This window comes from Galendromus occidentalis, unplaced genomic scaffold (genome assembly GCF_000255335.2).
Source record: "Galendromus occidentalis unplaced genomic scaffold, Mocc_1.1 scf7180000077427, whole genome shotgun sequence".
In the NCBI taxonomy this organism is placed as follows: Eukaryota; Metazoa; Arthropoda; class Arachnida; order Mesostigmata; family Phytoseiidae; genus Galendromus; species Galendromus occidentalis.
This window is the reverse complement of record NW_003805415.1, coordinates 1,117,899-1,144,483: the sequence shown is the minus strand read 5'-3', so window position 1 is coordinate 1,144,483 and position 26,585 is coordinate 1,117,899. Positions and strand designations below refer to the sequence as shown.

The 26,585-nt window shown below is 52.8% G+C and overlaps 3 protein-coding genes across 3 annotated transcripts in view; 1 reads left to right on the top strand and 2 right to left on the bottom strand.

Annotated features, from left to right (window-relative positions):
• On the bottom strand, window positions 1-21,910 carry LOC100897299 (ankyrin repeat and KH domain-containing protein mask). Its single transcript, XM_029111249.1, has 17 exons — window positions 21,846-21,910; window positions 18,655-18,871; window positions 13,930-14,115; window positions 6,135-6,176; window positions 5,349-5,663; window positions 4,582-4,652; window positions 4,035-4,486; window positions 3,567-3,855; window positions 3,314-3,437; window positions 2,895-3,119; window positions 2,184-2,324; window positions 1,447-1,665; window positions 1,173-1,330; window positions 973-1,042; window positions 709-884; window positions 199-372; window positions 1-82 (listed from the first exon to the last, which is right to left on the bottom strand). Exons 1-17 carry the CDS (start codon window positions 21,908-21,910, stop codon window positions 1-3), a joined length of 3,006 nt encoding a protein of 1,001 aa, XP_028967082.1.
• Window positions 21,911-22,089: 179 nt separating this feature from the next.
• Window positions 22,090-22,647, bottom strand: Pburs (bursicon subunit partner of burs). Its single transcript, XM_003742611.1, has 2 exons — window positions 22,372-22,647; window positions 22,090-22,248 (listed from the first exon to the last, which is right to left on the bottom strand). The coding sequence occupies exons 1-2, from the start codon at window positions 22,645-22,647 to the stop codon at window positions 22,090-22,092; spliced, it is 435 nt and encodes a 144-aa protein (XP_003742659.1).
• Window positions 22,648-23,732: 1,085 nt separating this feature from the next.
• Burs (Cuticle-tanning hormone bursicon) overlaps window positions 23,733-26,585 on the top strand; it is a 5,637-nt gene continuing 2,784 nt past the window's right edge. The window contains exons 1-3 of the mRNA XM_018639240.1: window positions 23,733-23,900; window positions 25,627-25,743; window positions 25,927-26,007. Coding sequence (XP_018494756.1) covers window positions 23,733-23,900; window positions 25,627-25,743; window positions 25,927-26,007 — 366 coding nt within the window. The remainder of the gene's footprint in view (window positions 23,901-25,626; window positions 25,744-25,926; window positions 26,008-26,585) is intronic.

Genomic DNA, 26,585 nt, shown 5'->3' with positions numbered 1-26,585 from the left:
TCACACAATTTCGTCTTTGGATAAGGAAACGTTAGAAGCCGCCAGCTGGATTAACTTGCGGAGACCCTTCCGACTGCCGGTGCTGTAAATTGGAAAAAAACACAATTTGAGAAAAAAAAAGTGATGGAGCCATCGGTTCCCGAGGACAGATCATGATGTTGTGGGAGAGATTTATGACGACCCCTCCCCGAAACGTACGCTTTGCCGGCTTTTCGATATTTCTCGAACTGCGTCCAGATGTTCTTCAACAGGGTCCCCACCTCTTCGAGATTATACTCCTCCACCATATCTTGAATGGTTCTACCGAGCGCGTCCTCTCGTCCCATGTTCGCGCCCCATGTTAAGAGCGTTTTCACGCAATCAGCATGGTTGCTAGAAAAAAAAAAGAAATCGACGGTCCGACAATTATAATCTCATCACCTCAATCGTCGTACGCCTGGTTTTTGATTTCTAGGTTCCTCAGATCTTCTGACTTCGGGTGGCGCGACTCGTGTCCGTCGATATTGATGCTCGACTCAGACAGCTATCATTGGACTTTTCCCGGGATCCGCGCAGGCTCCATGTCGATCTCCAGGACTATTTCGGTCTAGACTCGAAGCAGACATCACTCGAGCCAGTCCAACTTCGCCTTTCACAAGGCAGCCGCTGAGAAACCAAGCTGTACTGGAGAGCGATACCCTGTGGGATACGGATCGAGAGCCGACTCACTTGAGAGTGGCGAGATGGAGAGGCGTGAAACCGTCACTGGCTTCATTGTCTACATCAGCACCCATCTTAAGTAGAACTTGAAGACACGCGTCGTTGCCATTCATCGCCGCCACATGCATCGATGTGTATCCTGTCGGATCGAGGGCTCGGATATGAGCTCCCTCACTGCACAGGAACTGTAGAAACGGAATAAACTCGATGAGAATCGTGAGAACCATAATTTTTCGGGATCTATCCAAAATCCATTCACAATCTAGGCGGCACCTTCACGATGTCGGTGTGACCGTAGGCGGCCGCCAAATGTAGTGGAGTCCAACCGCGTTCATCCACAGTTCTGGAAGAGGGAGGAGACGAGATATCTTAGATTTCGCCGACCGAAAGCGGAACGGCAGAGAATTTCGCAGCGTGATTTCGGCGTTAGTTTCTCGTCGGATCAATTGGATTCATCAAAATCTAGTGGGCACTCACTCCATCTTTTTTTATCACGACGTATCAGGAGTTTAATGACATGTAGATCGCCCGTTCTGGCGGCGTCATGGATGCTCAGTCGGGAGAGGTATTCTGCCTCGCTCATCTTTTTGTAGGTAGGTCCGATTCCGTAGTCACCCTCATCGATTTCGGGCTGGAGTCGAAGAAAACACTCGATGTAGACATAATCGTGTTTGGGTCGATTTCCTGAAAGCTTCCATCCTGTTCGAGGAACGGTGTGCTCATATCTGAGCATGCCTCATGACTCACTTTGGCGGTATGTAGCTTATCCCCGAAGTCGCAATCAAGAGACTGTTGTACCGCCAGCGTGGGCGTCGAGGACGAAAGCCTCTTTTCCGTTCTAGACGCTTCCCGGTCTGATTCGCCGTTGGATGTTTTTGAAGCCTTCCGTTCTCGACCTTTGACTGCTTGCTGCTGGCCTTCTTCTGAGTCGGACTTTTTCTCTATACTGGAATCGTTTGACAATATCTGCCGAGAGAGCAAAAATGCAATTGTCAGTCAAGACATGTGAACAGCCGGAGATAGCTCGGAAATTAGGGCGCTTGGTCTCCGGCACGCAGTTCCTCGGAGTCTTGTGAATCGCCTCGCCCAGGAAGCGGAGTTTCGCGTGGGAAGGCGTGCTCTCGATAACGATGTATAACAAGAGTCCGTGCGCGAACCCATGGAGATAATTCGGTGCGCAACAGAAGGCTTCTAGCAGAAAAAGAAACCCGAAGACGGTCCGCGAAACCCCAGGGTCGCGTCAATCCGGCCCGAGATTGGTTTGCGGCGTCCGTGGGATGGGCTCCTCCGTGGGAACCCATCCCGGGAACCACTGCGATAAGCCACGTCAGAACGTCACAGAGCCAGACGTGGAGCTCACGGACGACCCATTGTGTCGGATAGATAGCATTTTCGGGAGATAGGATTCCTTCCGGATTCCAGGCAGCGAATGTGAACACACGCTCCGAGATACGCGAGCATTGTTGAGGTCCGGAGCGTCTTACCTTTGACGGAGAGGCAGTTCCTCCAGTGGAACATCCATCGCTGCTCTTATTCGAGCGGGTGTCATTGCTAAGGGCTCGTTTCAGGGAAGGAGACACCGGAGATCGGTCCGTCACTTGTGGACTTTTGCACTCTGAAATCGCCTGAAAAACAACGAGCATTATGCTTTCAGCCCAGGCGGCAGCTCACTGGACACCAGCTCGGCAAGCAAGTGAGCTCTGCGAGCTTCAGAAGCGATCGGAACGCGCTTTAGACTTTCATCCCATTACCATTCCGACTCGAGTACGAAGTTTGTACGTTCCGAAACAATTGGTCTCTATGGTCAGATACTGCCCTCCGAAGGCTGGATGGATGAATGTAGGTGAGCGGAATTAATGCACCGAGTCCCATCCGGGGAGGGCGGATAATGTTTCTTTTTTTCCCAAAAAGTCAGACTCCTCTACTCGTCAATACACCGTTGGATCCGAAGGCTAATGGAACGGGTGTTCACGATCCTCCTCAGAGGAGAAAACCGAGAAGCTTCTATCCTAGTTCATTATCGTGCGGTTTTTTTTTCTCAGACAGCGCACGCGCGCCAGCTGGGATCAGACAATGTCCGGGTGCGTGCATGCGTAGGTACTCCTATAGTAGGTAAGCTGCTTGCGACAGAGGAACGATGCCAAGCTTATGCGGTAGAAAAAGTTCAAGATCGAGAGGCTTCCTCCATTCATTACCGAATCTCGTTCAGTGCAGGGACTAATCCGGGGGGAATGGGGAAGTTGTCCGCTTTGAAGTTCTGGTAGGATGGGCGGGAGAGGACTGATACTCGTTGGGGGCCACACAAAGTTCCCTCGGCTTCGCGCTAAGGGCAAAGGCGATGGCAACAGGTCCTGATCCTTTACAGCGAGCAAGCGCTGGGGCCGATTAGTTGCTACCGGACAAGATTTCGTCCGGCCAACCTGTGATTTCAGTAGGTGAAAACCCGATCAGGATCATAAGGAAAAGTCTCCTCTCACGAGGAAAATTAGAAAGACAAGAAAAGGAATAGAGACGGAAATCTCCTAGCTACTTGGATAGAACACGCCGCCGCCGTGGAACTCAGTGAGATAGAAGACACGACTCCAGGAGGGCTGGCCGTCGTACCGGCACGTACCTTTTTCGATAGTTTCGTGTTCGTTTGCTGCTCGGAGAAGACGTGCTCGTTTTCGGGCACGATATCGTCATCATCCGACACAGATGCCAAGGCTCCCGAAGTGCTGGAGTGATCACTACTTGAACTGGAAAGTTTCGTGTATGTGATTACATTGGAATCAGCTCAGATCATTGTTCTGGTCTCCCGAATTGAGGTCCTCGTATACGGTGCCCCGTTCCCCCGTCCGACGACGACGGCGGCGGCGCCAGCTTACCTTGAGGATGAACTCGAACGGCACGTGCCTTCACTGTACCCAGTATCTCTGGACCTCACAGATGATTTCGCCGTTCTCGACGGCGACAGCGCGGGGCTGTTCAACGTGTTCGAAATGGATTTGCGAGTCGCCGACGTGGAACTCACTCGTCTCTGACGAGATCTCTCTTGTAATGCTCGAGCGTTTATCCCTCCGGCTCCGCAGCTCGAAGTCACCCCTGTTGTCCAACAGCTCGATGACGCCGAACCACTCATTACACTCACTTCGTCCCCCGAGAGACACGCTTCATCTGCGGAACAACGTCATCGTTTCACGTGAGGCTCCCGGAATAATGAACATTTCCTAGAACATCTCTTAGGATTCAATGAACTGTGGATCATTTATTCACAGTCCGATGCCTATTCTCTCGACGGATCGATTCGATGTTTACGAGCGGGGCCTAAAATCTATCGGAGTGGAACTACTTGCCACAAGTTCCACAAGGCGTTGCATATTGACTTGGTTGATGAGCATAAATTGCAGCTACTGAGGGTCTCGGAGATGCAGAGTAGATATCGACGCTCGTCGAGCGTGTTTTCAGTCTCCTTCGTTGCGGTGCGGCCGACGGGCTGTTCACATTCGTTGTCGATGCGCTTGTTGTGTGGCCAACGACGATTCCTCCTTGGCCCGAGTGGGCGAAGTGACCCTGGCCACTGAGAACGAGGAGCTCTGGCGGGTGGGCGTGACGTTGAAACACGCAGCTCGATTCAACTTCAGGCTGAATCGAGAAGTTTCGCGTGAGGCGGCGCGAGTGGCGTCTGGACCCCGCTGGGCCCAACTGCTGTAGGCTCTGAGTCTGAATTGATGCCGAGTCCAGATGTGGTTTTGTACTCTCGATAGGCGCTGATTCGAACTCACTTGACCTCATCGCTACGCGCGAGCTGTAAGCGGTAGGAGCGCGTGAGTCACACTCGTGGAAAACACCGGACCTACAGTGGAAAGTCTGCAATTTCGTCCTGCCTTGCGTAACACTAACTTGTGAGTGTTGAATTCAGACGAGTGTTGCTGGCTATGACGGGGATCGTAGCACGTCTCGCGACCATAACTCTGTGAAAAAAATACTTCATGTGAGAATGCGCGAGCACGAGGGCAAGAGAGAACGACTCCGCTCCTTTCCCGGACGCTGATCCACGATCGGTGATGAGCCGTCACTGGATCTGGAGACCCCAATCATGCTCTCGATGAGGGAGGACTCCCGAGACAAAACCGTTCGTCCTCGAGCTGACAAAACGTTTGGATTCCTATCACCGAGTGCGAAGAACACACAGTCATGCTCAACACTTGACCTCGACGAAATAAATGAATTCCGACCGCCCGCGGCCGGCATAAGCTTCGCCAATAGAAAAGAGACAGCTAAAGCGAGAAGACTCGTTCCATGCAGACATATGTACATAGCTTACAAACGCGCTCAGCCAATCAGTTTCCGACAAAGACAAATGACGCGGGCACCGAGCGAGGGCTAGCCGAGGCGGCTTCTTCGCGAAACCGTCAAGAACGGCGACGTCGGCGGCGACGGAAAAGCGACAGAAGGAGGAAAGCAGAGACGAGACTCGAAGTAACGTAGCGGGAGACGGTAGCCCAACGGGCAACAAGATTGTCGTCCATGAACGAAGAGCCAAGGGAAACGGAAGCAGAACGGAATCCAACGTCAGAAAGCCAGATGCCACTCACGAATGCCCTACGGTTGATACAATTGCTGCAGCCCACAGGGAAGATGTGCTGGCGCGAATTCTCTCTCCTCACCAGATCAAACCGGTGTCGATGGTGAACGTGAGCCTGCGACGGATTAGCCGGATTGGTCTGGTGCAGGTGCTGATGTCGCTCCGTTCGGCCCTCATGCAGCTGTTCTGCGGGCACCTGCTGACCACCGAAGAGCCTCTCACGTTCTCGTTCGCTAGTTTGATTATGTTGCGTACAAGCTGCTCTGCGTTGGTGTCGATGATGAGACCGGACGGAACGTTCGCGAACCTCCCTCTCTCGGTACAGCTGTTCGAAATGCAGCTGTTCCTTCAATCGATGGAGTTGGTCCTCGTTCAGCCACTGGTCGTGGGTATCACACTGGAATATAACACCGAGTCAGTCCGTCATTGAGCCAGCTCCGATTTCATGTGTCTTGTAGATTTGAAGAAGTTCGATGTCGATCTCGTGGAATCCTTTCTGAACGTCCTCCCCCCCTCCCCTTCCGACCAGTTTCCCTGGATAAGCTTGGCCGGTTGAAGGTTTCAGGTATAGGGGACAGACCTCGTATTTCGATAAGCCTCGTGAAATTCCAAGTCGAGGCAGTGTCTATTTTATGCATTGGATTTCGATCTGTAGCCTGGCAACGGGACATGGGACAAAATATCGAGGAGCGTCGACAGTGGAGTGTCTTTCACAAAAAGTGAACAAACGTTCTTCCCCGGGAACATGGATCGATACACTCGAGTTATCTCGACAACACGCTTCCGAACTCTGGATGCATTCTCCGCAAGCCTCACCAAGCACGGTGAACTACTCAAAACCTACTCTTCCGATACACCGGCAACTTACATCCAAATCACAGCTTCTCCATTGATGGTGGGCTGGCGAGCGCTGGAAAAGTTCACGAGAAGCTCTATCAGTGAGGAATTCTCGCCCGATGCTGAGAGAAAACCGCGTGGAATAGAAGAAGATTTTTCCTCCGCTTCCATCATCGAGAGTCGACGAAAATAAGCACTAGAATGAGCATGCAGATAAACTCTTGCTGATGCCGATATGACCCCCAGCGTAATGGCGTGTCAAGGACGACTGGCTAGGGCTCCGGTTCGAATCATTGAGAATCAAAGACGGCTTGATTGAGACCGGAAATCATCATTAGCATCGAATGGGGTGGAACAGATTATCGAGAGGTCGATCGGGAGATCGGCCCGCTCTTTTTCTTTATTACAGCGAGGGATGCTTGCTCGGCTTGCTCGCGGACTGAGAGCAGCACCGGCCCGGTATAGGTATTTTCGCGCTCCCGACTTATTCATTCGCTGCTCGAGGCATATCGAGCCCTAAGTCCGCGACTCGAGTGGGGAACAAGTTGGGCGAGGACTCCCGAGTGCGGTTTTCTCAAGAGAACTATTCGCGAGGCGTATACAGGAACTTTCGTCGTCGATGCGGAGAGGATTACGCAAACTTGGAAGCACTTTCGAAATCACGGCGGTTGCGTGCTCGGTCGAGTGCCTGCATGCCCGCAAACCTGGCTGACTGCGGGATTCCGGTGGAGTCCTGGAGCGGACCGCTCTCGACTGACGAATCGAAGACGATTGGTGCAGGCCCGCATGTACCGAACACGCAATTGAGAAACTCGAGCACCGCTAGGCGTGAATTCTCCAAATTATAATCATCGTCGTCAAAGGACCGCGGGAATTCATCCGTTGGCCGCTTTCTTCGGTCGTATACTTTCTCCCGAGATTCCTCTATGGATTCCGACTTCCGAGGTCTGAAGAGGTCTCGAGAAGGTCGGGTGAGACGCGAGACGCTAAGGAGAAAAGAAAGTCTCCGCGGTGCGCTCATGTCTAGGCCCCGTCCTTAGTTATCGTGGGAAAGAATCAGAGTCATGCAAAGAATGTGGTGCTCCATGATGGAGTACGCGGATGCTCCGCAGAACGGTGGGCTGCCCTTTAGGAGGACATCTCGTCGGCAGAAATGGTGACTCTCAGGAGTCTACTCACACTCGTAGAGAAAACAGATCGCTGACAGAACTCTTTTCTCGAGACAAGCTCATCTCGAACGAGAAGCGGAGCTATTGAGGAGACAAACGGAGTCCATCGCTGTACTTCAATTTCCGAATGGGTTCGGCCCTGAGCACGAAGCGTGTTATTAGATTACGATTGTTTTGCCTCGTTGATGCAATCCGTGCTCAATCGAGTCTTCCGATTTCTTCACGCTGTCTCGCTCCGTCAACGGCTTCCTCGTGAATTGGATTGAACATTCACGACAGAGCCTGTTCAATCTCTCAATTATGTTATTCCTGGTGCACGACTACTATGTACGTGTATGTGCACAACTTCTCGATACCCGACTGATATATGGGATGAATTTGCTCGGTGAGCGTTGTCACCCAGGAGATATCGGCTTCGGAATCGAATCGAGTACGATCGCATGCGTCGCATCGAGCATGAGCGGTCGCTCTCGAAGATCGTCCCAGTTTCGGGACGGCGGAACTTCGGTTCCTTCCAACCTAGCAGCTGTGCGATTCGGGGACCTATCTGGAGGTAGCTATTGAGGATTCCGATGCGGGGGAGTCTGAGGGACTCGTTCGAATAACCTGTAGAGCGTCGGACGTGACATCCGATCGCAGTGAAGCGATCGGTCTACTCTCATGGATTCCATGCCAGGTGCGCTTCTCAAACTCCAAAATCGTTTAGATGTGTTTCGATTCGGAGAGTCTTCTTCCTGGACTGCTTCAATTTTATTCCTTCCGTTCGCTTCTTCTTAAGGCTGCCACATCTCTCGAGGTCTGACGATAGTTTCACGCAGCGTGATTGAATTTTTCAGAGCAATTATGTCTGAGTGATGCGATTTTGTATGAATCGGATATAAAATGCTGCTCCCGGAGCTGAGGAAAACACGAGACGGACAATGAATCATTTGTCTGAGAGGCTCCGAAATGATTCAAAGTCGAAAGGAACCCGAAACGACGGGAGCGCAAAAGGCTCCGATTCCGGTAGTGGAGAACTCGAATATTTTCCAAGTTTGACGCTCGGAGTTCCTGCAGTCAGCTGGCGGAGCGGAGCTCTCCATCGTATCTCAATCAGGGAAGTCTCAGATCGATTATTGTAGACGGATTCTGTTACGAAACATGGAGCAAGGATGATCGCCGACGTCGTGGTTGCCCAGCTTGACTGCAGTCAAATGAGCAGATATCTCAAAATTAAGGAGAATATGAACAACAGTAGTACTGGGTCAACGACTGTATAGGAGTCGATGAAGAGATCTTTTCTGCAACGTCAAATCACGCGCATGATCCTCGAAACATTCTAGGAATCGCAAGGAACTCACATGCTGGCCCTAATAACAGGGTGCCGACCCGGCCAGCTCCTGGAGGGCCTAGGCTGCGCCGCGCTCGAAGTCGAGATCTCGGCTGACGCTAGCTCTATTGGCTCCTGCTGCGAAATCCATCGGTGCCCGCAAAACCCCCGCGACCACCAAATGGAGAGTACATCCGACGGGATGTCCGTGGTTTCTATCAGGCGGCTCCTCATCTCCTTCAGTGGCTCGAAGGTGGGGCGATTCATCGGCTCGAGGCGCGCCTTTGAAATATTTTTCGGTATGGAGAGAGCATCCGAAACACCAGGCCCGTTATAACGAGCTTAGCGCTCGAGAACGATGTGATTCGGACGGTGTCTTCCGTCGGGAGGAAAATTCGACTCGCTCATTGGCTCGAAATGATTCCATTGTCTCTAGGATTCCCCCGATGTATGCGAGACTCATCCAGTGCGCGTTGACTCGCACTGAATATGCGCAATGAAGAGACTCGATTGCTGTGTACCTGTTCCGCGCAGCAAGACACGAGGCTTTAACCTTATTTGAACTCTGCAGAAACCGGCACTTGAGCGAAGGGGCACATTCGTTGCCCGATGGAGGAAATTTGCATCGCACCGATCATTTCTTCGTTGGCCTTGGTGCTTGGCATTTCCGGGCAGTCTGCGATTCGGCTGGCCGTCCAACTTGTTTCTGACATTTGCGTGGATGCCGTTAGCCGAGCAAGGCGGTCGGAGAGGTAGGTAAGCAAGCGAGCGAGCTGCCTGGTAGACTGCGAGGTCTACGCACTCGTTAATATTTCACCGCGTTGGACTCCATCAAAACGGGACAAAGGTTAATTCCACTGAGCACCTCTGCCGCCGCGACGGCCGCTGAGTCCACCGCCTCTCGAGCGGAATCTCGACTCAGAAGCGAGAATCGTTCCGATCGGGAGACTCTTCGAAGGTGAAGGCCACGGATTCCTCACTCAGGGTTTTCTTGAATTTTTTGCCTTACTCCGAACTCGAGAACCGCCTTGATCCCTTTCGCATGCAACTCTAATCCTTCTCCGGCTTCGAAACGCCTATGCCTGCGTCGTCGTCGACGACGACCTCGTTGCCGTAAATAACAGTGAGCGGGGGACCAAGCAGATTTGCATCGATGCCATCCATCGATTATCGGGCTTCCGGCTGACGGCTAGCCGCGACGAGCTGGTCCCCTCGCTGCCCCATTATATGTGTTTGCCGAATGAGAGAAAAAATAGAGGTGGAAAGCTTTTGTTCGGGATGCCGCTGCAACACAGAATGCAACATAATCATCAGGTATCATAGCATCATCGTCATCGTCACGACGACCGAGCACGGGAGCGAACTGTTCTCACTCAGAAGTGGAGCTGCCTAATGAAAAGGGAGCTGTGCAATCAGCCCAGTCGAGCCCACACGCGCATCATTAACGCGGGCACGACACAAATCTTGGGTCCGTGACCAACGAAGTCTTCACCAGATGACGGAACACTCCCCGCCACGGATGGAAGACCGGGATGAACAATTACGGAAGCACTTGAGGCAACTCGACGGCTAGCAACAGCTGTTATGTACCTCGAGCCGCTCTGGTAGTCGCAAAAAAGCCGCCATGTGGGCAGGGGCTTCATGCGAGTTGTAGCCTGACCGCGAAATTGGACGGCAGCGTTCCGATATGCATAGAATATTTGAGTAATAAGCAGCCGGCCCGAAGTGCTCGTTCCTCCTCGTTCCCGACTTCGCACTTCCTGCTCGAGCCGCTCCGTCTTGCCGAGCAAGGATTTTTGGAAAATTGATCGCCGAGAGCCTAGGGGGAGGAGCGAAAAGTATTCTTCCAGATTCCGAACCCGGGAAGCTTGGCGACCCGGCTCAGCTCCACATATGCTCCCGAAAACTAGATACCGATTCACCGATGTCCGACCTCGGCGTGCGGTTTACCGCTAGCCGGATGTTTGGGCTATTTGGCTCCGGACTACTTGTGTAGGAACTTCGGGATATCAATAGCGAATATCGAATGACTCAGTGTGACCTCCACCCCTGTTCTACGTCCATTGGCATCGACCGACTGAGCGGCGCTCGTCCTCACGGAACCTTTGACTCTCATCCGCTAAGAATTGGTCCAGTCCCCTCGGAATGGACTGGCGCAGTCACCGCGTGTCTTCAGTCGCGTAGGTAGCTGCGAACTGAGAAATTTGATTGATTTCTCCCAGGTTCGTCAACACTCCGCCTACTGCGCGTCTACACTAAGTGCCTGCAGCCAGCTTTGTTTATCGAGCTTTCAAGCTCGCTCCTCCAAGTGTTTGCTTTACGCCGACGGGATCTCCGTCTCGCAGCCTCTCTGTGACGGACAGGAGGTCATGCGTCGACTGTTCGTCGTTGTGACGGTCCTCTGGGGTTTCCTCCCGCGCCTCCGCGACATCTTTAAAGGAATATGGAATTCGGAGCGTGCCGTCTAGCCGGCCCCGGTGACAACCGCGAGATTGGTATATATGGCTTTTCGCAAAAGCTTCGAAGCTTGCCGGCCGATCGCGGCGATTTGGACAGATGTTCGAGGGAGCTGCTGCCAGACAGGACCAGGCTACGGGGCTACGCTCATAAATCCAGATTTGGCACGCGGCGTCGCTCTCAGGCGAATACAATGAACGAGGCGGAGTCTCAAAATACGACATAACCCGTTTCGCACGTAGAATATACAGTAGATAGACCCTGATCCCTAGTAGAACAGGTTGAATTGTTCTCCGAATCATCATTGAATGAACTCGATGAGTCAGTTCGCAACGGAAACCCCAATCAGCCCATGACCTCAATGATCAACGTCAACGAGCTCGGACGGGTCCCACGAATCATTTCTCCCGCTTCATGTTTTCCGGGAAATAACGCGAGCGTCACGGATGGGGAGCTCAGGGGGATTCCGGGAACGAACTACGGACAAAAAATGCCAAACCTCTCTCGAACACCATCGGATAAACACTCCAGAAGTTGCTCCTCAAACTCTGGGAGTGCGGGCAGCGGAAAGCGGCGTCGAGGATTGCGGGAAGTTCGAACTCATCAGAATGCCGTGGATGGGAAGCCTTCATTGTGCTCATGCCATCGGAGATGGTAATCAAAAGTTCGAATTTTCTGAACGCAATCGTTGGAAGACTTATGTGCTCAAAAACTTCCCGTCTCCTTCGCATACCAAGCATGGAGGAACTAGTTTCACATATTGCTCCCGTAACGTATACACTCGCCTGCAAATCACTGTGAGGCACCGACTACCGCGTGCACTCTGCCTAAAACAGCGCTTCGGGAGAGACTCTGTCGGGGGCTTCGGCACGGGACGGCGGACAGTGCTCTCTCTCTTGTGCGTTTGCGGACGCGAATCGATGTCTACATAGAAGGATCGTAGGCAGAATAGAGTGCCAGGGTGTCGCGTCATCGTCACAGGAGCTTCGTTTGTCGAGGCGGCGGAACTGTACTCTCAGATCTCAATATAGGTATCCATAAGGCAGACAGTTGGCGCGTACAATGAGAGCGACCGTCGACCACTTACATAGTGTTGAAAACGAAAGGGGCACGATTGATGGATCCGTATCGGTTCTTTCCGCTCTTCACGAGGGAGAGTAAGTATAGAATGGAGAATTCCAACCAAATTCCAGGATCGTTCTCATCTCTCTTGTCTTCGTGATATTGTTCCGTGATGGGATGTCAGATCACAATCGTCTACATACACATCTACATGCTCACAGAGTCGGCTCCTTCCAAGAGCGGTCTCGTTAATTCTTTCGAAAGGCATTTTCTGACCCATCGGCTTGATTCCGGATGCAGGACAGGGTCGACGAACATGTGCGAGGGTGCAACTATTGTCAGAGATTATGTTCAACCTCGAGGCTTTGCCCAAACTGCAGGAGTGCGGTGCAGAGCACCAAACATCGGAGCCTCAGAGAAACGGTCCCAGTGTAGGATGAAAAGGCTGACCGCAGCTCAACGCATGACGCAGGTGGATCCCTCGGTCGAGTGGGTCACATCTCCGAGCTCCGAACTCTCGCAGCTTCAGCTGTCAAGTTCGCGGATCCCCTCCCGAATGCACCAAGACCCCTGAAGGGTCTCTCCGGACATACCAGAGAGGCCCTACGATGGATCGGATAGATGCCGGATCCTAGAGAATCTGAATCTTTCCGCTCACAAGAAGGTCAGTAGAGAAGAAAAACTTATTGTGCATCCGAGAGTATCGAATGCAATACGAGATTGCAATAGTGCAAGGTCTCCTTTGAGTAGACGCAGCCAGCCTGCTGATATCTGATGGCATCTCAGGTCACGCGCGGAATCACAGCACTTCTTCCGAAGCATCCGAAAAGGTTGCCTGGATCAATGATCTCGAAGAAAGAGTGGCCAATCGGATGCGGAAGCGATTCGACTCTTGCATACGCGAATTCCGACCAGGCGCTGAAAGTCGGCTGCGTTCTTGCGGATAGATGTTCGATTTCAATTTGCATTCTGTCTTCTCGTTTCTTGGGAAGGCGTGGTGACTAGGATCCGAAAACTCACATGACACTCTCGGTTTGCACGGAGGTGAAACGCTATCAGCAATGAACGTCAGGCTTGCACTGAATTGTCGCCAGACACTCGTCGCATGATCGCTCATTGGGCGATCCAGCAGTAGCTTGTAAGGAGTGAAATTCCGACATGGAGGTGGAAGCCTCTGATGCTGTTTCGTGAGGAGAGCTCACTGTTTCCTAACCTCACCGGCGAGGGCCGCGCATGCGCATTCCTTGTGACCCCGTGAGAAGCCGTCAAACGTCAGATGCCAAAGGGCTCCGAGGACTAAGGAGACTACCTCTCATGGAGTCGATCACTACTACTCCGTGGTTGCGAAAGCGAGCCATAACGAACTAAGGATCAACGGAGCACTCGACGAAGGTGAGATCTTAATTCCCGGTTATCGAGACGCTTCGAAATTTATTCGGAATGTATAGGTGAGTGACAATCGACGTGACCAGAGTCTAGAGTCCACGACGGAGCAGCCCTTCGGAACCACTCGATTCGAGCAGATAATTGGATTTCCTCTCTCGTTCTCTCCTTCTCCGTGTATGAGAGAGGGGCTAGGAGCTTGAGCGAGGAGCGAGCTTTATCACTATGATTTTCGGCGTAAAGATTATCCCTATTGTCGGATTTGACTTTCCCTCGCTACACGAGAACAACCCCGTTTTGTGCCCAGCGAGCCGGTCGATTTGCGACTCTCGACTTGATCGAATGTGTGTAGGTTGTGGCCTTGTGCTGGTTGATACGATACGGAACGCTCTTGCATTTAGTCTGCGGAGATCTTAGGCGGTTTATGCTCCGAATTGCGATCTTACTTGGTCGAGGTAGCAGAGAATTCTTTGAGCGTGCCCGGGCGCGATATGACGCGGTACCCTTTGGCTCAGGGGTACGTGAGATGGAGGATGATGTGCCGACGGTAAGGCCAGCGGTGCGCCGAGAAAACATGGTTCCAGATGGAATTCGCTACAGTCCTCTTCCGTCGAAGACTGCAGAACAACTTCCTGTAAAAGACGAGACATCTGTGAGAGAGGAATTTCGGTGATGATGGGCTCTCCGCTCCCGTTCCGTGTGCCTTTGTGCTAGAGTCGCGTTGATTGAGGAACGGGCACCGGCTAGAAGCTGTTTGAGCGAGCGATGTTCGGGAGTGGACGAGCTCCGTGTCGCGGAGAAGCTGTTCGAGTGATCGTCGTATGACACAGCGTCCGGCATGAGGAAAAAGTCGAAATCGCTGAAGGAAACGGAGCTGATTCGAAGTTCAGCTTGGACGGGAAAGACTTTGGGGGAGCCCACGGCGACTCATGAAACTGCCATCGTCTCGAAAGACGGGAAGCGGGGAGGAGAGGCAAGACAGCTGAGGAGAGAACAGAAACCGCCATTCGATTCTCACCACACCCGAGAGTTCGACTGCCAGCCTCGAAGTTTCGGAGTCCCGAGTGAGCACGGCCACGGAGGCGCTCCCAGCGCCGAGGCAGCGCGCCCGAAGGTATTTCCATAGTCGCGGTCGACGGGAGATTAGGATAAATTCTCTACCAGGAAAAAGACGCGGGCTCAGGGTGGGGAACTCGGGCTTCTCCTCACCATTCAGAGCTTTGCATCAAGATCGAGCTCGCTGAGCAGACCCCCTCGACGTCGGAGTTCCGTGCTCAGTGGAGGGTGAACTCAGATCGTTTCTGATCTAGAGATCATGCTGAGACGTGTGACCGAAGAGTTTTTCCTCTTCAGAAATCAGAACGCATGCGACTGCAATCAGCCGCTGATTGATCTCGCGTCGGCGCCGTTCTCGTCCGATAGGGAGCGTTGATCTTTCCAGACGCTCTCACCATCAAAGACAAGAGGAAGCGGCTCGTGTCCCGACCTCGTCGTATATGTATCCTTATGCAGGCTCTAGAGGAGCTACACTCCGCAGAAAACGTCAGGTGCTTCAGGCATGTGAATCTCGCACGGAAAAGGGGAGACGAAGAGTGATTCATTTCCAGTCAATCATTCACTAGCATCATTTCTGTGTATCCCTGGAAGGGTCGATCCCGGGACGCAATCATCTGGCTCGTACTCTGAACTCTGGATGCGCGCCCGGATGCGGGATTTGCGCGGCTCTTCCCGAAATTCAATGACGAGCTCCTGGGACTCTCGATGTGGACGGAGACGCCGTGTTTTCCAGTCAGAGCAAGCTGATCCATGCGAGAGAATTCGCCCTGGGAACTATCCTCGTTTGCGAGCACAATGCGCGATCGGTACACGACGCGTAGCACTATGCTCCGGCCTTTTAGTAACTCTCGACAAAAGAGCGTGCGTGAAAAGATCGTGGGACGATTATTTTCCCTGAGCTGCATCCTGAGGACATGCAGGGCGTCTGTCTGGGCTCTGCCTCGGGCGCTAATGCCGCGAAACCAGAAAAGGCGTTTTCGCATGTTCGGGCAAATCCACCGCTCAAAGCTCGTGAAGCCGTCCCGGGCCCGAGATTTTTCCAGTCAACTCTGTGCCCCCCACGCGGGATCCTGTGGTGCCGCGGTAATTTTTCCCCCAGGGATCACTTATTCGGAACATGGGCTCGTCTTCGAAAGTTTCATCGATCACAAAACCAGAGCCTGGAAGACGCCTTGCTAGCATCGGATACGGAGTTCATTGTTCCTTGTAAAGTTCTCTGGGTGACGAACTCGTGAATTCCCCGTCCATTTGCTCTCCAGTTCTATTTCCCTCCTACGGCGAGGATGAACCGACAACCCTAAACAGCTCTTAACGAGTTCGAGTCGCAGTCCTTGCACACATTCCGAGACCAAATGATGCTTCAGTTCCTCGGAACAAAGCCTCACGAATCGTCTCCCCCGGAGCAGCTGAACTCCGACTTGAGACGCCGGAGAGAATTGTCTCTATCGAATTTCGTCGGGTGAGCAAGACTCGACTGGTGTTTCGGTCAGCCTCCTTCGGTTATTTCCTCGCAATCCCTCTCAGAGACCTGTATGATGGTATGACACGTCGGATGGCGGAATTCAATAATTCAGAAGCGTAGATCGCATGTGGCGAGAGAAGTTTCCAGGCACGTATTCCATTATGTATCGTATTCGCCGAAGATGACAGGAGTCCATGCTGGAGAGCTCTGGACCGCCATCGAGTGAGATACCAGCATCCCTTCAATCGGTCGCTGCCGCCGCCGTCATCGTCATCTTCTTCTTCCTAACTCACGGCAGCTGCTCGAAGGGGTGAATCGGGAGGAGAGCGGTTCAAGACGGTCACGAACGAGCAAACGAAAGGGAAAACTTCGCCGGAACTCGAATCTACTTTTTGCTCCGGAAGATCTCTCAAACAGTTAGTTGGGAGCAAGAAGTTTTTCCCATTGAATTTTCCCCGGGAATTCTCACTCGGACGAACTACGGGTGCGTTCGAGGCGGGTAGTTAGACCGGCTGTTCCCCTCACCGCTCTTATCCTCATTCATCCAGGAGTTACTCGCCTGGAATTCTGAGCACATTTCGATGGCCGGAGGATTTCATTACTCGCGATCCGCGGAGGTGTTCGAGCAAAAAGAAGCGAACAATGGCCGATGGCCAGTCCGATCCCGAAGTATCCCATTCCGGAGGTGTACAATCCCCTCGAGAGTCGCTAGGAGTGAAGAAGTGGGAGGACTCGAGCGTCGGTAGTACCTATCATCATCGGCAACTGGGATGCTGCCAAGAGCAGACGGAGAAGCTCAGAAGAAAAGGATGCGGTCGGAATCGACTGCAGTCCACTAATAGAAGATATGTGGAGTCACGCTACGAACTGAGCAATCCGCCCGGGCCCGTCGCTGCCGACGGACCTCCCCGACTGGACCACGGGTCGGCCCGCTGACTGATCAAGCCGCAAGCAAAGAACGCTTCGCCGATGACGTGGAGCTCGAGGATAGCCATAGCCCTTGTCAGCGGAGAGTTTAGCATGCCTAAAATAGCCAAACTTCCCTCCACCCTTCTTACAGACGGACCGAGCTCACGAGGTCGCCAGCAAGGTCGCTTACTCAACATTGTGACGTCATACGTACAACCAAGAGCAGAACATCAAGCGCCGCCGACATCACCTTCGGCGGTCCCCTCCCAAATCGTCTAATCAAAACGCTCCGCTTCTCTCACGAAGAATCGGAAGATGACGTCAAGGACGTGTCAGTCGATGAGAGCGATCCCTGATTGAATGCGCGAGCGTGATGGCCGATATGTGCTTATTCGAGGGTTTTCCTCTCGTTTTCCGTGCTTGTCGCCATGAACATGATTATCTGTCGCTATGTGCCCGGAAGGCGGGCCGTCGTGTCCTGCAGGGACGAATGGCGATTGAAGGACCTATTGAGGTCTGTAAACGGATTTCGGAACTTCTACTGGGCTGGCTGGCTGACCGAGCGACCGATGGATGGAGCGACCGACCGACCGACTTGATCTCCTCTCCGGATGACGCACGATCGCGATACGCACACCGCGCCGACGGGACGTCGACGGCTATTCTTCCGTTCAACAGAATGAAAGAAGAAGTTGAATTGTCGCTCAGCCCGAACTTCCCGTGACGCGGGCTCGAACAGACATGGGTGACTCGACCGGCTTTCGACCGTAGACGCAAGGATCTTCGGATAATGAAGATTCGGACAAAACTAATACAGATGAATGAACTTCGATACGCCACGTCGAGCGTCAACTGGACAGGAGACACTCGCAATTCTCCTTCTCCCCGCCCAATCTTCTCTCGCTCGGTAGTGGCCTCGATGAAGTTTCCATTGCGGAATAGGTCGCCCCTTGCACAGTTTCCGGTTGAGCCCTGGGCCGGATGAAAACTTGTTCCCTCGGTGAGAAGTCCTTCCTTCACCCTGACAGATTCCCGTTGGAGCACTAGGCTCTCACTAGGAGTTGAATATCCAAGGCTCGATACTGATTCACAGCCGGAACGCGACAGGGCGAATCCATTGACGGAGAAGCCTGCTCATGCCGGAACGGATGCATCCGCATGCGATGGATATCTGTACCCGGAATCCCTAATAGGATTAAAGCGGTGCCCAATCTAAGTTCGGTGTTTCCTCTTTCGTCGGCTCGGAATCCTGTTACCGAGCAGAACACGAATCCAGCAGATTGGACGGAGCAAATTGAATTGTCAAATTAGGACATTCGTTCTCCGCGTACGTATGTACGCTCGACGACGGATCGTATAACTAGTCCGGCAACCCAACGGCATACTCACAGCGAGGACCTCCGCCCGCAAAAACGTGTTCCTCTAATCCAAGACGACCCTCCCTTGATCCGCTGCGCCGTTTCCCTTCTCACAGGTGCCCATGCCCCAGGAATGTCGTCTTAATCCTCGCTGAGTAGAGAGAACAGAATCCCCCGGGCGGGTGCCGCGACAGGCAATGAAGTGTCGTGATGCACCGGACCAATCCGTTTTGTCGCGTGGGCTACTGGCTGGATCGGCGGTCTCTCGTTCCGCGAAATCGAACAACACTGCCCGGAAATGCCTCTTTGTCGCACACGAGAATCGCGGGAATCATATCGCGGGAAAGCGGGAACAATAGAGTTCGATTGGTGGGTTTCCGACTGACCTTTCGCGGAGGCGATGATTCTTGACCGTCCTGTGCTTTTATGTCCCGTGATTGCGGTCGCGGACTGTGTCGTCGCTGGTGGTGTTGTTGCGGTTGCGGCTGCGGAGACTGAATGCGATACCTCGAAGGTGAGGCGATCCTCCGGAGGATCAGTCTCCGAGACGCGGACGAGTTCACTACATCGTCCTCTTCGTCGAGATCCCATTCGTCCGCCGATCTGAAATATTTTGAGCTTGCTTAACGTAGGTCCGTTTTCCGATCGAAAGTGACCTCGATCGGGAATTCATCGGAATGTTTGATTTTCGAATCGGAGTCGATGCTCAGTCGCTCGGACTGACTTTCGCATATGATTCTGGTGCGAGCCCAGTCGAATCCCCGCTTCCGATCGGGAAGAAGAATCTCTCATGCGTGAAACTATTGGAGAGAATCGGATATCACTCTTGGCGCTCGCTGGAACCAATAAACGGACCTGGCTCGTCAGTTGCTCCGTGATATGAGCGGGACTTCCATCTACATAAATACGTGATTCGATCAGATGTCTTGGAGACTTGGTAGCTAGAGTTCGAACGAGAAGACCTGTTCTCGATCGTCCCCGCATCGGATATTGCGTGAAGGAAGACTTTGACGAACCTGTCAATACAATCGGCCGTCGACAACGACGAATGGCAAGAGCCCAGTTCTGCCGCCCGCATCCATATTATCGCGAATACGACATCCCGCGATCCATGAACAAATGACGGAGGGGTTCTCGAGGACTCGATGGAAGTCGTTCCTGGCCGTCGAAGAGGAAAGTTGCCGGGAAACGTCGAATGCCTCATTGCAGTGGAAAAACTCTCGGATCCATAAGTTTCGTCTTCGACGATTTTCATGCCGAATTTCAATCCCAGGAGGAGAGGGGATCCGTCGCATGGATCGACGGGAATGAATCTCGTTGATGCCCGTCGACTAGGAGACTGATTGTGAGGAGCTCTCCGCTGAGCTCCTTCCAGATTTGAGCTCGACTCGTTATTGTCGCTCACGAGTTCAATCCATCAAGTTCCGAGCTGCTGCTCGCATCGACGGAAGATTCTGTTAATCGTTGATCGATTAAACTGCTCAGCCATTAGGCTGACGAGGGTCGCGGATAGCGCTTGACGTTGACAGCTCGGATCGGCCCGTCGCATCACTGCAAAAAGCAGTCCGCGGAATCGATCCTACCTCGCGCGTATCGTCATGAATAGATAAATAGTCGCCGGAGTTTTTTAGATTTGTCTTCCGCGATGGACCGTGTGACAGACAGCTGTCACGGAATTCCGCAAGCGGCTATCATCATGGCTCACTCTATTGTGGCGATACCCACGGGGGAAGAGGTCCTTGGTAACAAATTGACCAATTTTTCTACTACCGAGCTCTCTCCGGACTATTCCGGACTGGCACTTCATTATACGAATGAAACACTTTTCCTACCGGCCCAAGAGCCTGCCTTCCTTGCAGAAGTGAACCGTGAGCATCCTGTGCTCGCTTACGTGTTGTCATTAAGCGTGCTCTCATTCGCAGATGGTTCTAGCTAGTTGCGTAAGCTCGCCCGCCTCTGCATCGGATGATTGTTCTGCCGGAGCGAAGGCAAGATGCGAACCCATGTGGGGAACCAGACAATGTAGCGAACGCTCTCAGTGAGTCGTCGGTTGCCATGAACCCATATCCAGGTGGGGCAAGCCCGTGAAGGTCGTGGCAATCGAGAAGCTCACTCCGCATACGATGCGGATCCCCCCGATCCAGGAGCGGAGAAGGAATAGATCTCGACGGCGATATTGTCGAGCTCAACGGAACGATGCAAGGCTCTTAGTTGTATTTGTCGATGGACATGGGATTGATCGGGGGTCGCAAGTCATCCAACGGCGGCTCCTAACCGCTGGATCGGCTTGATACACCCCGACGATCGACTGAACGTAAAGTCCGACGCGACGGGGGAACTGGTCGCGCCGTGCAGAGCCTCAGCGGACACGTTCTTGCTCCCATTCGGGACACCCCGAAAGATTCTTCGCGACGAGATTTTTCCTTGGACGGAGGTGATGAAAAATAATTCTCGCGCTTTCTCTGCGCAGCGTTGCGGTGGACAAATGATGAAATGAATTCAGGAATTCACTCTCGGAATAACTTACCCTCGGAGTCTCCGAGAACTCTCACGCCCTAGCTTGTCTTTGCTCCGAGCTCGGTATCCTCACCGTCCCACGATTGAGGTCCAAGTCTTCGTTACTTAATTTACGGAAGCTCGAGATGTGACGAAGGCGGTCGCGGAGCAATGTGTGAGCCCTCTTCTCCGTGGAGATCCTTGACCGCGAGGATTGAGGATTGTGGGGTACATTGGCATCGAGTTCTCCAGAAAATAACGGGAGAGGCTCAGAGGATCCTGTCGATTGGAATCGACGGATGGGTCATCTTGATCGGCCTATAGTTTCGACTCGTGCTCCGATGCTCTCAAGGGTTGCCTTTCTCATTTAGTGCGGAGGACGGCTATGCGTTCCAAGACATCCTCTCGGAGGAGGAGGCGCAGCATTGGGGAATTAGGGTCTCCCTGCAGATTCCTCGTCCATCCTGGGGGGAAGACAGCCGGATGAGACCGCTCAAATTGGGGGCGATTTCCTAAACGTCACGGGCCTCCGTCGTCGGCATTGTCTCGCTTCGAACGCATCCTTCTGAGCTTGGCGACTGGCGCATATAGTGCTTCCGGAATGAGCATCGTCCCCGAGGAGGACGAGTCTATGGGAGCCTCTTCGGCGGAATAGCAGCGGCCTGAGAGGCGATATTTCAATCTTGAAGAGGTTCGAAAGAGCTTTGCGCTCAGAGAATCCTCGACATCCCCAGTACCAGCGGCGCTAGTTCGGATCAGCTCACCGACTCGTCGGCGCAGCATGCTTAGCATAGTTGAACGCGAGCCGTTTTTCACAACTTTTTCTCCTCTCGCTCGCGGCTTTCAAACTCCTGAACTGCACGATGCGGCGGTGGGGCTGAATAGGTTCCGCTAGGCCCGAGAACTGCATTGGATCAAGAGCTTAACAAAGATGATACTTTTGAGCGGAACGAGAGTCATTTCCGCTTGACATTTCTTTTTGTTTGCCTTCGTGCCGTCCGTTCACCTCCTGTAGGCGTCTGCGAGCTTCCTGAAGCAGCGGTCGAGGGCAGCGGAGGATATGTTCCGAGAAGAAACAGACCGTTTGAGCAGGGTTCCCAGGACGTGACACAGCTTCGCTTTATGTTTCACCGTGGACAGAATCATCGCAATGTGTGATCTCCCAATGTATTCGAAATATTGGGCCGTAGAGGCCACCCACTAACAATATGTATGCCTACGGAGCTTCCTCAGGTCATGAACAACAAGGAATTATGATGGGCTCGAGCAATCGACGCGCGCTGAATCGAGGATGCCGTTCAAATGAGTGAATTCGCGATATCGGATCAGAACGAACAAGGGAGGCAGGTGCAACCCTGAGGCACTCTAAGTTGCAATTCCATCGAACCGAGAGGCCCCATGAGGCGTTCACCATTCGCGTCGTAGCACTGATCCAAGAGAACGACACGTGGCTCCATCTGAGACTCTCTGCAACAGTTGCATTCCTGCGGAAGCAATATTCAATCAGAGGAAAAATCTCAATTCCGAAGCGATAGAAATGTCGCTCGAAACGACAGTGTATTCGTCGGAGCTCGACGGCCAGGGAGAGGAGAGCTTTCCGGACGTACCTTGTGGAAACCGTGAGGAGCTGAGAGACTCGGTTGTACGTGAGAGCTGCAGGTGCCTTCGCATTTCGTTACTTCGACGGTTCCTTCACAATTCCTCAAAGGGTTGCCGAAGTCGTCGTTCTCTTCACGTCCAATGTGAATTTTCGTTTGAATGGATCGACACGACTGCTCTAGAGCAAAGGGTTCATTGAGAAAGTTGCCCTCGACGCCGAGCCACGTGAGCGTCGACAATGCTATTAAGAACGCCGCTCGGACTAAGGCGTTCGAATGGGCCATGTTGTAAGGCCGACTCGGACCGTACGACTGACGGTGAGCCCTTATGCCACTTGTTATAACTGCGGAATGGTTATCGCCAGAGGTGAGGGACCCTTCCCGTGGGTATGTCAATGAGCGTTTCTTCGGGAGTCATCTCATGCTGGGCATACAGCGCCCTCTCTTCTATGGTTTTCGGCTCAACTCGCCGTGTTACTTAGCATTAATGGATATTGCATGCTCATTCTCGCAAGGACCGAATTCACCCAGTTCTGTGGTTCTCACTCGGCAGAACACGATTTCTCCCGCGGCGAAAGTGTCGAAAACCTCGATAATAATCGATCTGTGCGATGTGTCCCTTGATAGTATATCGCACTCGAGGTCGTAGCTCCGTCTCTGTTTCCATGCTGATAACGCTATCCTTCGAGATTACTACGATGCGATCTAGGGAAAAGTCAATTTCCTTTCCTCGGTCAGACCTTCCAGTGAGAAAGGAGACAGCAGCTGGAGACCCATCCGGGATCTGACTCGGTCGATTCAGAATTTATGGAGCCCCGAACAGAGCTCCAGTTTTTTTCTCGCCCCCCCCTCTCTCCTCCCCTGCCAATGACCCCCAGAGAAGCCTCCTGCTGTCGCTGAGATCTCTGGACCACAAGTATGGACGCAAGGCTCGGGTTGCAACGCGCTGATAAATCTATTTTTTGATGGCACGCGCTCAGGAATTGCGGAGGCTCTCATCAGGTGGGTGTTCGGTCAAATGGGACCCCGTGAATGGCGTGGTGTCTCACGTGAGAAGCATGTCGAGAGCACGTTTGGATAAGGGTCCTACAGGTGGTTGGCTTCCCACCCGGCCGGATGACGATGAGCTGAAGACCTAATGGTCCAGAAGAAACGAAAGCTATGTGTATCGGGCGGTTACCCGATCCGGTCGCAGCGTGAAGTCGAGGCACGCGCGTGAGCCTTACGGGACCATCAGGCCTCTCTGTGAGAAGTTGGTCCTACTCTTTCCCAAATGACGTCGGGTTATAGTGCATCTTAATGCTGCATTTGCTTCCGAAGAGAGTTCGGAGCAGTCTCGGAGTCCCGTTAGGTGTTGATTAAACGCAAGCATGTTGTTTGCGATTTCTGCTGTGCTTCTCTTGCTGCGTGCCTCGACGCTGAATGCCGAGGAGAACTGCCAGCTGAAACCTGTTATTCACGTCATCAAGGAACCCGGCTGTCAACCGAAACCCGTTCCCTCTTTCGCTTGTCATGGGACCTGTGCCAGCTATGTTCAGGTATCGTTTTCCTCAAGATTCAATTACGACGTTCTACCAGTTTCGCGCTCGTTTGGGTTGGGATTCAACTTCTCTGCGGCAGTGCATGTTGAAGATTCCGTGCGACTCTCAATTCTTTTCAATGTATTCTCAAGCCTGTTCGATCGTTACAACCGAAGGCTTCATTGAGGGAAACGCGGACACGCCCACAACATGTAGGATATTCGCGAGAGAATGTGGGGAAGCTTCCTCACGTTGCCGGCCTCCTCTGCTTGTCATCTGGTCCCGACGTCTCAGGGATTTCCGCGTATCAAAACATGAGTGCGTTCAGAGGGAGGTTTTGGCGGAGGCTATAACTCAAAAATATTTACATCTTGAAAGTGTTTGCTCGTATCTAAACTGAGTGGAGGATCACATCGAGCGATCCCCTGCCTCGAATCATCGTCATCCCCTTCGATGCAGGTTATTAGCTTCCGCTATATGATCCACTCACTCAAAAACCTCAAAGTGAGAGCGACCTCAAAAATGCCACGCGTCTCATGATTGCGTGGAGGAAACATCACCTGAAGGCTGTACAACATGTACTAGTGGCGAGCCCAGGGGGAGGGGCGTGGCGGCCTCAGAGATCTCTCTCCGATCAATAGGGCTCCATTTTGAGGCTCATCATCATCGGTGCTTGGCCCCTACCAAGGCAATGGTGCGGGCCCCCGGAAAAAAACCTGGGCCCCCCAAAAAAAAATCAATGAATATGGATAATAATTATTGCAAGTTTGCTTCACGGGAAAGATACTCCTGCTCTTGATTGTGACCTCTTGCGTTTGGAGCGATTCTGATCGCGATTTTAGGTGGTACCCCTCATGATCCCCGCTCTGAAAGTGAACCTTGAAACAGGGCTCCCGAGTCGAAGACTGATCTAGCGCCCCACACGAATCAGATCTCACGAGCAATGCATTCGATGTCGTCGCTCGCGAACGACTCTTGAAAGTTCAGAATCGTCCAGGAGCGAGTTATCCTCTGGAAGATCCTCTCGGTGGCTGCGGAGCCGATTCGCTTACAGACCAGCCTGCTCTATAGAGATTCGGATAAGAGAGACAACCGAATATAAGATTCGGATCTCGCCGTTGCTTTGTGCTCAATTCGTTGTGTGTAACGTGGGTTGTCAGACCTATCTGCGCGCAACAGTCATGCCGTCCCGAGGATCATTTTCGAATTGGCTATATGACCCTTCTAGTGAGCCAGGTGCATGTCCGCGGGTCAAGCATGACTTTACCGAATAATTGAGAAGGGGAAATGCTCAATCCAGGCTGGGGAATGACAACCAAACATGGGATACCGGATACGAGAGACTTTCCTCAGTTGAGCGAGGAGTCTCTGATAAGCAGGTTCGACTGCTTCCGTTTTCCGGACTGCCCTTGCTTGTGACTGATCGAAACGTTTTTTTATGTGATTTTGCTGGGGAAGAGGCTGCGGCTCGAATTAAAAAATGGGAGATGCATTCGGGGAGGAGCCTTATCTCCCACAGTACCCCCGCAAGGCTTCGGAAAGACAACTGGAAGAGGGAGGCCGGCTGCAGCATTGCGCCCGGGCTCTGCTCCGGAGCTTTGCTCTGTTCAACTCTAAGCATCCAGGCTATGACTAGGCTTCTGATAAGAATAATCATGGATCCTTGTCATTCGATATCTTCGGAATCCCCTGTAATCCGATCGAGAGCTGCCATAGGGAAAACAATAACCGAGATTTCTTGCAGGTTTCTGGCTCCAAATATTGGCAAGTCGAGAGATCTTGCATGTGTTGCCAAGAAGTCGGAGAGCGAGAGGCCACCCGTCGGGTATACTGTCCCGATCAAAACCCGAAATATCGAAAAGTGAGTTCACTGTTGCCACGGCAGAGATCTCGTATGGTATGGTATGGTATTTCCCGGGTCTTCTACGGTGAAAGCGCCCAGCCGCAAGAACGGATCCTCGGAGTTCAACAAATCACGACTGAGCAATCCGCAATCCCAATCAAGTTGTCCTTGGTGCAATAATTCTGTAAATCGTCTTTTCAGGTTATAACCCGGGCTCCGGTCGAGTGTATGTGCAGACCGTGCTCGACTCCGAATGAAGACGACATCGTCGCTCAAGAATTGGTCGCTGGACTGACAGTTAAATAGGACAGCGCTCTGACTGGAAGAGATATTTTCCCGGAATAGGTGATGTGAACAATGGGATGCTCCATTGAAATGGATTCCAATGTCTAAGCAAGCCGTCGAAAGCCGTCGAAACTGCTGCTGAAACACTAAGGGAACCATGACTCTGACCAAGGTGAATCGTTTAACCTCCCCGAAAAGAATAAACCCATGGATTCCTTGTCCGCCCCATGGAAAATGTGGATATCATAGCCATTTGTAATACGGTCGACTTATTATTTACTAGCGCTCCCGGTCGCCGCTTCGCGGCGACTCGGTATCGCTAGACTCACTACACATGCGCTAGCTCCGAGTGCGCTGGCTCCGGGTGCGCTGGCTCCGGGTGCGCTTGCTTTGGGCGCGCGAGCTCTGGGTGCGCGTCCCGTTTCCCCGCTTTCCCGTTTCCCCGCTTTCCCGTTTCCCCGCTTTCCCGTTTCCCCGCTTTCCCGTTTCCCCGCTTTCCCGTTTCCCCGCTTTCCCGTTTCCCCGCTTTCCCGTTTCCCCGCTTTCCGTTTCCCCGCTTTCCCGTTTCCCCGCTC